Source organism: Glandiceps talaboti, chromosome 11, assembly GCF_964340395.1.
Source record: "Glandiceps talaboti chromosome 11, keGlaTala1.1, whole genome shotgun sequence".
NCBI classification, from domain to species: domain Eukaryota; kingdom Metazoa; phylum Hemichordata; class Enteropneusta; family Spengelidae; genus Glandiceps; species Glandiceps talaboti.
Window position 1 is genome coordinate 21,157,056 of NC_135559.1, and position 13,555 is coordinate 21,170,610.

The window sequence follows — 13,555 nt, forward strand, 5'->3', positions numbered from 1 at the left end:
TAACCAATTTTAAAGAAAATTTCTCAATTAAATGATAAAATTTTGATTTGAGTGATTCCCTGGAATAAAACTAATCTTTTTATCAACATTGCCAGCTAAAACATTTTTGGTTATGCAATGGGTTAGACTGTAAGATATGTCGTGACGTTTCGCCCTCACCGGCCTCCTCTCTCCTTTTAGGGGTTGGCCGATGGTTGAGGGCGCCCCGTCACGGCGTACCTTACAGACTAGCAATGGGTGTACTGTACAATCATATGTATACAACAAAGTAATTTTTCTTTCAGCTCTTACTACTAAATTTTGTAGAACAACACAAGGTACTGTGTATAAATATTGCAGAGTTGATCATGCATATTTCTGTGAACACAAAAGGCAGGGTTGCAACTGTTAATCAGACTTAGAAATCTGATAACATGCCAAACATTTCTACTCTTTTTCTTTTCCAGAATAAGATCGATGAAACTAGAATTAGGAGTGCATTCCCACAAGTGGCCTGTCAGTTTGCATCAGTTGCAGAAAATTCGGCATTTGAGACTGATGATCACCATGTTGTCTACGGTATTTCAGTCTGTGGAGAAGATGGCATACTTTTATCAAGAGCAAATGTAAACAAGCAAATGTTAAAGACGGCAAATGTTTGTCTACAGGCGGCACCAAATTTTGACAGTTCTCATGTGCTTTATCAATATATTGACATGAAGCACCTTAGGGGTGGCACTTCTTTTAATATATTCCAGTTGTTAAATATGTACATGGCTGTCAAGTCTGTCTATTTGCTTTACAAAAAAACTAAGATAAAGAGTTAGTTACAAAGTAGTTTTTTTAGCACAACTGAACGGAGGTTCAATTAAATGATGTGGATTAGAACATGTTCATTCATGTTGAGATCAAAATGATCTTACTACTGGTGTGTGATTTGGGTCAAAATATTAGAGTTTTGGTCAAAAAAGCCTTTTATTGTCCAAAATTACATAATTAATTAGAATTAAGCGACATGGGGTCTGCTATTACTATACAGAATGCATTTTGACCTGCCATGACCTCCCATCCCATGAATCAATGGGGAGACACCATAATGTGTTATTTTCAGTACTAATTTTCAAATGATGCCATTTGCTTCCCAAAATTCTGGCTACTGAAAGATCTATAAAAATCAGTTTGAGCAGTTTCTCACAAACGTTTATAAATACATATATTACTATTATTAGAGGAAATCTGTCCAGTTTGAATCAGTTTCAGAGAGATACCTGGCCTTCTTCACACTGATCAAAGTGATGGATTTGAAAAAGTATTAAAAGTATTTAAAAAGGGAAAAAAAACACTAGATGAAGTATTAGATTAATTCTTGATTATCTTTTATTTTTACATCAATTTTGTTTTTGTCTGGTGAGTTTGGCTAATTGGATATCTTGTTTTGCTAATTGATTTTGAGCCAAATTGGTAATAGATTTTTAACCCCAGCACAAACTTTGGTCACTGCCTCAAATAGTTTTTGGTGACATCATGATGATTCGGAACAGTTTATAAAAGATTGTACTTTGACACGATTCATATTTTGCTGAACTGTATAATTGTAAATATTTTAGCACTTCACTGTAAATAGGGCAAATACGAATAAATGTCCCATTGAAAAGATGATGATGATGATGATGATGATAAATATGATGGTAACAAAGATGATGATGATGATGATGGTAACAAAGATGATGATGATGATGATGATGGTGCTGATAAAGATGATGATGTTTATGAAGATGATATTTGAAGATGATAACATCACTATGATAATGGTGATGATGGTAAAGATGATGATGACGACGATGGTGATGATGATGATATATGAAAATGGTGCTGATAAAGATGATTATGAAGTTGATGATGAAAATATTGATGATGAAGAAGATTATATATGATGATTATTATTATGATGATTGCGATATATGATGATGATAATGATGTTGATGACAGTGGTGATGATGATAGGGTTAGGGTTAACCATCTCTGCCTCATTTCTGTTCAAAATGTCAGACTGTCTATATGAATGTGTGTGTATGTATGTATGTTTGCGTATATGTATGTATATATGTATTTATGTATGTATGTATGTATGTATGTATGTATGTATGTATGTATGTGTGTGTGTATGTATGTATGTTTGCGTATATGTATGTATATATGTATTTATGTATGTTCTTGTCTCTAACGTTTCCCTCTCCGCATTAGCATTCTCTCTTTTTCGTGCATTGAAATGAAGAACTCTGTAAACTCACAATCCTGACACACACACACACACACACACTCTCTCTCTCTCTCTCTCTCTCTCTCTCTCTCTCTCTCTCTCTCTCTCTCTCTCTCTCTCTCTCTCTCTCTCTCTCTCTCTCTCTCTCGTTTTGTAAACTAACAATCCTTCACATGCACAAATCTAAACAACCACTACAACATGCAGCTAGGGTCTTTTCATTCAAAAGGTCTCTGTACCTTTCTCTGTCGACTATAGTTACTGTCTCTATATGTCTTTACCTCTGTAAGCAAGTTTACAGGAATACTTCAAAAGCACAAATGTAAACAAATTACTGCAACAACTAGGGCATGATACACAAAAAGCCACTCTCCCTTTCTACTCTCTATCTGTCTTTACCTGAGTATAAGCAAATCCGTAAACTAACAATCTTTCAAACGCACAAATATAAACAAACTACGTACTACAACACAGTGTCACACAGTCTCTCTCCCTTTTGTCACTGTCCCTATCTCTCTTTACCTCTGTAGGCAATTATGTACACTAACAGTCCTTCAAACGCACAAATGTAAACAAATTAATCCAACAACTCGTGTCACACAAAGGGTCTCTCCCTTTCTACTCTCTATCTGTCTCTACCTGTGTAAGCAAGTCTGTACACTAACATTCCTTCAAATGCACAGATCTAAACAATCCACTACAACGTGCATTTAGGGTCTTTTCACTCAAAAGGTCTCTGTACCTTTAATTTCTGTGCGTGTCGGCTACTGTCTCTATCTGTCTTTACCTCTGTAAGGGGTAGACCATTTGATATCGGGGGGGGGGAGATTGGTGGAGAGTCATTTTTTCCCCACCTGCTTGCCTGTGAATTATTTTTTTCTCCTTCGCCTATCCTGGCAACTTTTTTTTTTCTTTCCTTCTTCAAGATATCCGGATTTTTTTACGCCTATGTTGAACACCTACTTTTGTTGCCACAATTTTCTGTTTGGTTTTCACACAGGGTAATACAGAGAGTAAAAAGATGCTGTTCTATCACACACAGATTATATTTAGAAAACTACATATTTCAATACATGTTTGATTTTCAATTACATAAACATCATTGACAGTTTTTATACCATGATGACACACTGAAAATGCAAATCGGAAACTTGATTGGTGAGCTCAAACATTCAGACACACTGGTCAGTTTCTCCAGCCTGGGGGGATAGGGGGTGGTCAGTTTTTTTTCCATTGAGCCGACAAAAAGTCACTGATCGACCCCCGTGAATAAAGTTTCATAGCATCTTGACCGTAAGCTGTAGAGGGAAGAGCTTTGAGACTGGGATATGTCCACCTCTTTGTGTGTGTGTGTGTGTGTGTGTGTGTGTGTGTGTGTAGGGGGGGGGGTTCTAGCTATAGGGGGTCTCCTCCTAGAAGCCCTGGAGGATTTTTACTTCTAAAGGCAATGTTTAGGCTATTCACAAACACCTTCAGACAACGTGATAATTTGCAAGCTTTACAAGAAGGCTCTAACATGTAAAAAGCAACTACATATGGTTGAAACATTTTTGAAATAAAGTTTCATAGAATCTTGATAGTAAGAGGTGGCGGGAAGAACTTTGATTTGAGACTTGGACATGGCTACCTCTTACGGGGGTGTCCTAGTTTTTTAAACCAATTTTGGTGAATCTTGTTGTTGGTTTAACGAATGAGTGGCCTCTGGGGTGATGGAGTCCAAGGGGTCCCCCCCCCCCTCCAGACAGTGCAGTTTTTTGTTTCTATTTAGGCAATTTTTAGGTTATTCATAGCATCTGAGGTAATATTGCCAAGCTTCGAAAAGCTAAAGTAAATATAACTTTTAAAATAAATTTTCCATGTTATAAAAGTGGGCCTGTAACATTGGTATAGGGGCATTGATATTGCATGTATAGTAAAGTAACTGGTATGTTAGAGCACTTTAGGAGGTCATACCTAGTGTACAATAGAAACTTGAATTTGATTTGTAGTGTCAATACATACATGTAGTGTCCGAAATAAAATGTATATTCATCCCTTCTGACAATTTCATACTGAAGAGACTAGAACAATTTAGATTAAGTTCTTTTATAAACTATCTAATAGTATGAAGATTACCATTACAAAACCTTCAAGTTCACTTTTGCCCCAAAGTGCAAGATAAGTGAAGCACTGATTGTGAAACAGCCAAACATTTACATGGCATGTTCTGTAACTAGTGTGGTAGCTAGTTAATACATGTATATGTATAATTTTATATATGTTTATGTTGGAACCCTTAAAGAAACAGAGACAAGAACAAATATATATATGTACCGCAGGCCAACGAAATTGACTGGTCCATGACATGTGTTTGAAAATGTTTGTCATGATCTGACAAGTGTTCTGGTTGGAGAGGTACTAGTAGGTTGAACAGTACACTCGAAATTGTGCATCATGTCCCTGCCAAGACATTTTTTTCTCGCAGCAGTGGTCCATCTTTTTTTTTCCATCACCCACTCAGATCCGGATTTTTTTTCAAGCAACTCCATTTGGCATCTTTTTTTTAAATTCATCCAATCCCTCCCCAGGATATCAAATGGTCCACCCCTAACCAATTCTGTAAATTAGCAATCCTTCAAACGCACAAATGTAAAGAAAGTACAACAACAAATACAACAACAAATACAACAACAACAACAACAACAACAACAACAACTACTACTACTACTACTACTACTACTACTACTACTACAACAAGGGCCATGTCACACAAAAGGTCCCTCTCTTTTTACTGTCTCTATCTGTCTTTACCTCTGTAAGCAATTCTGTAAACTAACAAGCCTTCAAACGCACAAATGTGAACAAACCACTGCAACATAGCTAGGGCCACACCACTCAAAAGGTCTCTCTACCTTTCCCTGTTTGTCGGCTATTGTCTCTATCTGTAGTACCTTTGTAAGCAAGTCTGTAAACTAAAGAACCCTTCAAACGCAAATATTGCAAGGAGTTGGCGTAAAAGCGCGTCTAAACTATTGTCTTGACACCCATGTGAGCTATTGTAATAACTTTTTCCCTAACTAGGTGTTTGGCGACATGTATAAACAGCGGGATGAAAAGCGTCATGTCTGAAACCAACTTAATTACATATTTAATTCATGACACTATCCTGGCAATAATTTCACATCTCTAAAAGACAGTACATATAAAATTAGCAATTAAAGTTTAATACCATTATGACGGTAAAAATTGGGACATCTGATCAATTGTTGGTTGACTGCATTAGTGACCTCTGGAAGTGAGGGAGTTTAGTTTAGATATTTCACAGCTTCGAAAAGCTTATGTAAGTTATAAGATATAGCTATAGATATATTGTGTCACTCAGTCTTCATACCGTAGATGGCGCTGTGCACAGTTGAGCAATCAAGAAAATTATACCTTTTTCCTCCAATCCAGCCATTTTATTACAAATCTAGTGAGGTAAAGGGAATCATTACTAAATATTTGTCAATTGTATTTGGGTTTTTTTTTAGTGATCAAAGTACTTTTTGAAATTGTGAGTACGAACTCTGAAACCGCAAATGCCACTGTCGCTTTCAATGTGCATTATGGGATAACGTTTAGTCACATGATGGAAACAGCTGATCCACAGCCGGTGAGTTACTCCTACATGTATCCCTACATGTCCTAGATCGATACGAAGCCGACATGTACATGTAAGCCTCGACAGATTGTCCAAGGGTAAAAACTCGTTACATCTGTCAAATTAACTGGACTTGCACGTTGTTATCGCAAGAATAACGTACGATACAACCAAGCCTCGTATGTGTTGGTGAACTTGTCATTCATATTCCGTTTCCAAGACACAAAGTCCTTCGGGTCAAGTTGACCGTCATGCATCGATGATAATGGACATGAACTTGAGTACTTCTAACAAATGGACAAATACGACAGAGTGACGGCGTTGTGTTGTTGGTAGTCAAGTATTCGAATGTTTGTGAAAGATACCAGGTACACTTTTAACCTTGTTACTATCAAGGTGCATGCGGTCGTACGTCAATGGTGTTCGTGAGAGACCGATAAATAATTAGTCAAACTCCAAAGTCCAAAATGTTAGTCATTGATAATATAGTATGCGTGGCGAGTTGACGTCTTCAGAAACACAGGTACGTGTAGTTATGATAGAGCATTGAAGGGAACGACTCGTATAACATCTCCGTCAATTTTTTTCTGACAATGAAAAGTTCTACGAAGACGAACATCATGGGAGTGAAACCACAAGAAACTCGTACTCAGCGGACAGCGGTGATCATTTTAATGGCAATGGGTGTCTTTACAGCGTGGTATGTTTACGTACCTGTACCTGACGGTTTTGAGGAACCGTGGAAGTTAAGATTGGTGGAAACTACGGGAAGAACTATAAGACATTTGGTAAGGAATATGATATAATGGAAGAGAGAAACGTAGTCAGGGAAAGAAAAAAAGTTTAATATCACCACAAAAATCAATGAGTCAACATTGATCAATATCACACAATATAAGATTTATTTCACTGCAAAAAATAACCATTCTATCTATCAATCATTTAACCAATCAATAAATTGGTCGATCAATCGATTGTTCAATCAAGTACATGCTTGCTGATCCCTGTGTAATTCAAATTTGTGCTAATGTTTTGTACAGGTTATGAACTTATGTGTGTACATGTATATCAGGATGGTGCTTAAATACTAGCTATGACTGGTCATCAGAGTAGACTTGAGCACGATAGCGAAAATTCAAAATGTCAGAATGTCAGTCAGGATAGTAGAATAGTGTAGTAGCGATTGTGGTTCCTGTCTAACAGGTACGCTATAATCGGGAAAGTTAAAGTGGCTATGCTCATGAACTAATGATGTGACAGAAATTAAAGTGATACAGGAATGTAGAATGTGTTACCATGACATCCCTCTGTTCTTTCCTCAGTCGTAAAGCTCAACCACAGACAGAAAAAACAATGTTCCTTGTCTGTCACACACACACACACATACACACTGTGACACACACACACACACACAAAAAAAAAGAAATTGCATGAAAGGGTGGTGTTCCCAGTTCCGTATACATGACAGTCATGTAACGGAATAGCTGAAAATCCATCTAGAAATACCACATTTTCGCTGTGTGACTGTCACATTGTATATGAAGCTGGAAAATGCCACTTTCATTCAAACAGACAAAGAGACTGACAGAGACAAAGACACTACATGTGTATCTTACCATTCAGTTAATGATCTTTGACATGTGTGATTATAATTATGATTATTTTGATAACTCCGTCAATGCAAGATGGTGCTGTGTCATTGGACATGTTTCATTCAGAATGTACATGTATATCCCTGAAATATGACAATTGTTGTCAATACAAATGTATATATTATTAATAAACCAAATCTACAGTGTATAGAATGGGTAGAGCAGTCGCTCAGTAAATGTGAGTCAAAGATTTTGTATCATTGAAAAATAAAATAACATTTCAGAGAAATCTGTTCATGTTATTAGCAAAATTTACTCTTCACTTCTGATGTAATAATTAGGGATACCCCTTGAGGTGCTCCTCCTACATGTACATGTATTTGACATTGGATGCATTTTCTAGCCCTATGGTCTAAAATTGGGTCTGTTTTTGTTTGAGCTATAGTCTAACATGGGGTCCTCTGTACATTATTTTCAATTTTGCTAGGTCTATAATGTCCGTCTACCAAATCATAACTGTGCCACTAATTGCCCTCAAAATGCTGCCTCCTGAGGGAAAAATACAAGAGTTCAAACTACATTTTGTGATCACCATTTCCTTAAAAATGTATTTTGGTCTAACTTTTGATGTTCTTCTAACATTTGATGTTCTAATGACCTGTAATGCCTAATGGTCTAAAATGGGGTAGTAGTTTTTGGTGAAATTAAGTCTAAAATGATGTCTTGGGTTGGCAGTATTGGCCACATACCTCTACCACAGCCAGTCTCGGGTAATATCCCCAAGAGATACCCATGATTTGTATTGATAATAAAAGTAAACATGTTTTTATGTGCCTTCCTATGATGAAAAGTACTTGTGGAGTGATCATTTGTGTTTGAGGATGTGAGCCAGCCACTGTATCCATTCAACTACAAATTTGCATTTTATGAAATTCTTGTCCATTTATATAAATATTTGACGTCGATAGAATTAAGCAAAACGTTTCACAACTTTTGATATCAGGTAAAACCACTTTGAATTTATGTTTTGCTTTCTTTTTTACTCTTAATATGTAGGCAGTGTTTGGGGAATATCTTGGACTTGAAGACTCTGTCAAGATAGCCAGGATACTTTTCAATGTTGTCCAACCAAACTTTCTCTTTGGTGCTAATGTTATGATGAATGATACAAGTATTGCTGGTGTACCAGTCAGAATCTATCGTCCAATTGCCATGACTACAGACCAAGTGCCTGCTATCGTCTTTCTTCATGGTGGAGGGTGGACTATTGGAAGCGTCAGTAAGTCTTGCAACATCAGTTAATCAGAGATTCTACACCTGATTTTGAACTTTGAACCATTAGGTTTTGTAATCATACAACTGTATTCATTGAACTGTTAGAAATCAAAGTTAAATGAGACATCGTTAGAGGCTGTCCATTTGGGTTGAGTTTGAAGATATCTGTACCCACGTGTAGCTCAGTGAAGAGCTGAAATGAAATTTCACATTCAAACAAGTCCATCCACACGGTCATTAAAATCTGACTCAAACCCAACAGATAGTATCTACATGTAGGCTAGATGTAACAGAATTCTACTTATCAGTTGGAAAATGGTGCAAGGGTAAAAAATTGCATTGATTGTATTTATAAAAAGATTTGTATATTAACTTATGATTTTATTGATCTCTGGAAAAAAAAAGTTAACTGAGGAATGTGTCTGCATCTCTCTCTCTCTCTCTCTCTCTCTCTCTCTCTCTCTCTCTCTCTCTCTCTCTCCTGAGTGTTTGTGTGCATCACTGTGTCAATGACACACTGTCAGTGTGTGTGTGTGTGTGTGTGTGTGTGTGTGTGTGTGTGTGTGTGTCACTGTGTTTTGTACTTTATCACAATTTTCCCGGTGTAAGATTTCTTTAAAAACTCAGATGTGTACATGTAAAATGATGTTTCCTCTGCTGACATACTTTATTATACATTATTATATATCTACTATGATAGAGAATAGTTTGCAGAGAATTCTAATTCTATTTCACTTTTATTATTACATTTAAATCTTTGTTTAAATTCATGGGTTTTTTCCTCTTGTACTTCAGGAATGCATCATGACATCACAAAGACATTATCATCTAGACTTGGAATCATTGTCATCTCTGTGGAGTAAGTATTATAACAAACAAACAAACATACTAACTACTAGTAACTTGCGGAGTATGTATTTGAACCAACAAATACTAACTATTTGAACCATAACAGATAACGGTAATTTTTGCAAATAGTCGCCAAGGACTTAATCAAAATTTGATCGAGCAGAAACCTGTTTTTTGTTGTATTTACCATATTTAGCATCTATTGTTGACCAAAAATATTTATCAGTTTTGTAGATCAAATCATTTACATAGGTCATAGGTCATAACACACAAGCAGTTCAAAGTTTTAAGTGTTTAGTTTTCAAGCTGTCTTGGTCAACGATCCTTGTAAAATCATTCCGGCTGAATGAAGAAAATCATTGCAGAATAATATAATTATACCAGTGCCAGTAGTATCAAAGAATACTCAGGGAAAGTAATGGCAGTTTTGAACATTTGACTCGTATTTTGAACACCACAGAACCAGTGACATAGATATGTGTTGTCATGACATACAACAATCAGGGTATAAATTCCATATTTTTCGTTCAACTTGGCTTTGTACTTTCAAGGAGACAATGGACATCGCATATCAGTATATCTGTACAAGGACATGCATTGGACACTTCAGATATTTACACAGATATGTCACTGAGTTTTAGTAGCTAGAGCACAAACAGCGCCATCTTTCAGCAAGCTTACTGTTACTTTGTTTTTGGTTCAAGTTGTGTTTATGTTCCGATTAATACCTAGATAAAAACACAGTGTGAAACCCAACACAAGTTTTGTCATTACTTTTTTAGAGTAATGACTGATAAAATCAGTACTTGTGAGTAAACTAGAGAACTACAATTTAGAGTTATTTAAAAGATAGAGTTATGGACAACCGTCGACCAAGTTTGTGATGTTAATTTGTATTCAGTGACTTTTTTTTCAAACTTGAGTAACAAAACCAAGAGAAATTAGTTACATTGTCTGCAAGGTATGCCATGGCAGGACACTCTTGTACATCAACCAAGTTGAACCTACCCTACAGATCAGACCAAGATGGTAGTATTCATGATTCACACAGTTAACCACTAGATGGCAGTGTTCATGATCCACATCTAACCACTAGATGGCAGTGAGTGGACTTGATTGACTCCCCTCGGTTTATCACAGTATACATTGGTTCAGTTTGTTATGTTTTTTTTTTTTATATGTAAGTGGTGCACGCTCATTATGTCAGGGATACCCGAATATCCTTACCGATTTGATCAGCTATAGACAGTCAAACATGGCAGCAGGGAGCGATAAATGTAATCTGAACGTTTATATTTCTGTTGTATGAAGCTAAGAGTTGAAATATAATTTCAGAGTAGCTGTGCAAGTTTTATGTGTGAAATTGTGACATCTATCAGGAGATATCATATTTGAATAAGTGAACACTGTCAGCTGACATGTGATTGGATTTGTCAGGTGAACTATCCCAATTATGTGACAGCGTAAGCTGATTGTGACCCGGTGGAATCGACCAGGTCACTCAATCAAGTCCATCCAGTGTTCATGATCCACAGTTGACCACTAGATGGCAGTGTTCATGATCCAAAGTTGACCACTAGATGGCAGTGTTTATGATTCACTGTTGTTTCAGTCTACAGCTACATTTGTAATATAACTTTATATTATAATGATCACAATTTTTATCCTTGTACATTTTAGATATCGATTAGCTCCAGAGCATACATTTCCAATTCCATTAGAAGACTGCCTTAATGTCACCAAGTGGATTCTACATCACGGACAACAATTAAATATCAGTACGAACAGAGTAGCCATCATGGGAGACAGTGCTGGTGGTAACATGGCTGCCGCCATCAGTCAGATACTCACCGAGGAAAACTTTACACCAAAGTTGAAGTTCCAAGCTTTGGTGTACCCAAATTTACAAGTCATAGATTTAAGTTTGCCGTCCTATGAATTAAATACTGCTGCTATGCCTGCTGCAAAGACAGTTATGTCGCTGTTTGCTAGTTTTTACTTGAAAGGCTGTATTGATGAGGTTTTTATGGAAGCTATGGAGACTGGAACGTTAGTACCACATGATGAGGAAACCGAGGTATATTTTAAGTATGTTGACCCAGTAACACTGCCACCAGATTTTGAACCCGATGGATATAAACGACATCAACCAGGAAAGGTGAACCTCACCCAATGGAAGGAAATTAAACATATTGTGCTAAATAACAGATTTTCTCCACTTTTGAAACATGACTTGCGAGGCTTACCACCAGCGTACATCATTGCTGTCAAATTTGACGTTCTCAGGGATGAAGGTCTGCTGTACACACAGAGGCTTCGTCAAGCGGGTGTGCCAGCTGACTTTCGATATTATGAACACGGGTTCCATGGTTGTTTTAATTTACATGAACTTCCAGGTTTTAAAGTAAGTCAAGAGGTAATGGAAGACTTTTTAACTTATGCTAATGATCATCTATGATTATGTCTAGACCAATTGTTAATTTAAACTTTGAATGTATTTATTTTCATGTTTTAGCAGAAAAACAAATTTAACATAAACATAGTTTTTGTCATTTTGACCTTCCTTTGTTGTGGCTGACAAACACTTTTTGACTAACATGTACTCCTAGCCACATCACCTTCATTTAGAATTGAAATATGTTTTGTTCACAGTAATAATATTAATGTGTTTTCCAGACTGGTCAGTACAAAACAGTGTTCTTAACCAATGTAGCATTGATATTTAATCATGATATTTCCCGGGGGGGGGGGGGGGGGGGGGGGGGGGGGGGGGGGGCTATTCCCCTTATTTGAGTATACAAACAAAATATATATGTGCCGCCCTTTGAGGTGCATTTTCTATTCCTTTGATCTAATATGGAGTCTACTTTTTTGGAGCAGAAGAGTCTAAGACAGGGTCCACTTTGAATTATTTTCGATTTTGCCGGCTTGGTCTAAAATGTGGTCCATTATCCTTTACCAAATCATAATTGCCATTAATTGCCCCAAAATGTTGCCTCCTAAGGAAAATGTATTTAGGTCTAAACTTTCATATTTTAAAAACCTGTAATGGTCTAAAATGGAGTATTGATTTTTGGTCAAAGTGGGTCTAAAATGGGACCTGGAGTTTCCAGCACTGACCACACACCCCTACCAGAGCTGGCCACCGGTAACACCCCCAGGGGTATTTCACCCCCCCCCCCCAATCCCGTAGCTGGTGTAAATTATACAGTTTATTGTAACCTACAGTAAATATATTTGTATATGTAAACATCTAATGAATATTAATTACCTAACAACATATGATTGGTAGATCCTCCAAAAAACTGTGACTGTATATATTTTGGCTCTAAACATATGTTTGCATGTTTAACTAAACTATTTTTCCACCAAAACAATTCAGTGTGAAATTGAACTCACTTTCCCTGATAAATTGATAGATTTATTTCAGATCAATACATTTACTCACAAAAGTGACTTTAAGTACACTTTAGTCAAAGATTGTTCATCCGCCAAAATATAGTGGATCCAAAAATCTGTAAGAAATTCTTTCTGCTGAAATTTTAGCATGCCTATATAAATGTTACTGTATAGGTTTATGCAAAAAGCAATTTATTGAAACACTAGCAGCTGTGACTACAAATTTACATTGCAGATTTCTTTTTCTTCAGTCAATTAATTGCCAAGATATCCCAATATTGCTAATCATTCATTGTTAGTAAATAATTTACTACATTGTAGGGGGGGGGGGGGAGACGGACGTTACTCTTGTTAATTTGGGATAATTGTCTGAAGTCATAAATGCATCAGTACGTCAAAAACAACCGACATTGGTGCAAAATGAAGCTAAATTTTATGGACATAGACTACATGTAATATCAGAGATGAACTTTCATCAGTTGATATTAATCTTTGTGATATAGAATACTACATCAGTAAGTACAGCAATATTTAGTTATCATACTGTGCTAAATTTTACTTACTAATATGTAAATATGACCA

The 13,555-nt window shown here is 36.5% G+C and overlaps 1 protein-coding gene across 1 annotated transcript; it reads left to right on the plus strand.

The window, feature by feature from the left end:
• Positions 1–6,478: 6,478 nt before the first annotated feature.
• Positions 6,479–12,032, plus strand: LOC144442151 (arylacetamide deacetylase-like). Its single transcript, XM_078131418.1, has 4 exons — positions 6,479–6,646; positions 8,507–8,729; positions 9,521–9,584; positions 11,255–12,032. Exons 1-4 carry the CDS (start codon positions 6,479–6,481, stop codon positions 12,030–12,032), a joined length of 1,233 nt encoding a protein of 410 aa, XP_077987544.1.
• Positions 12,033–13,555: the final 1,523 nt, after the last annotated feature.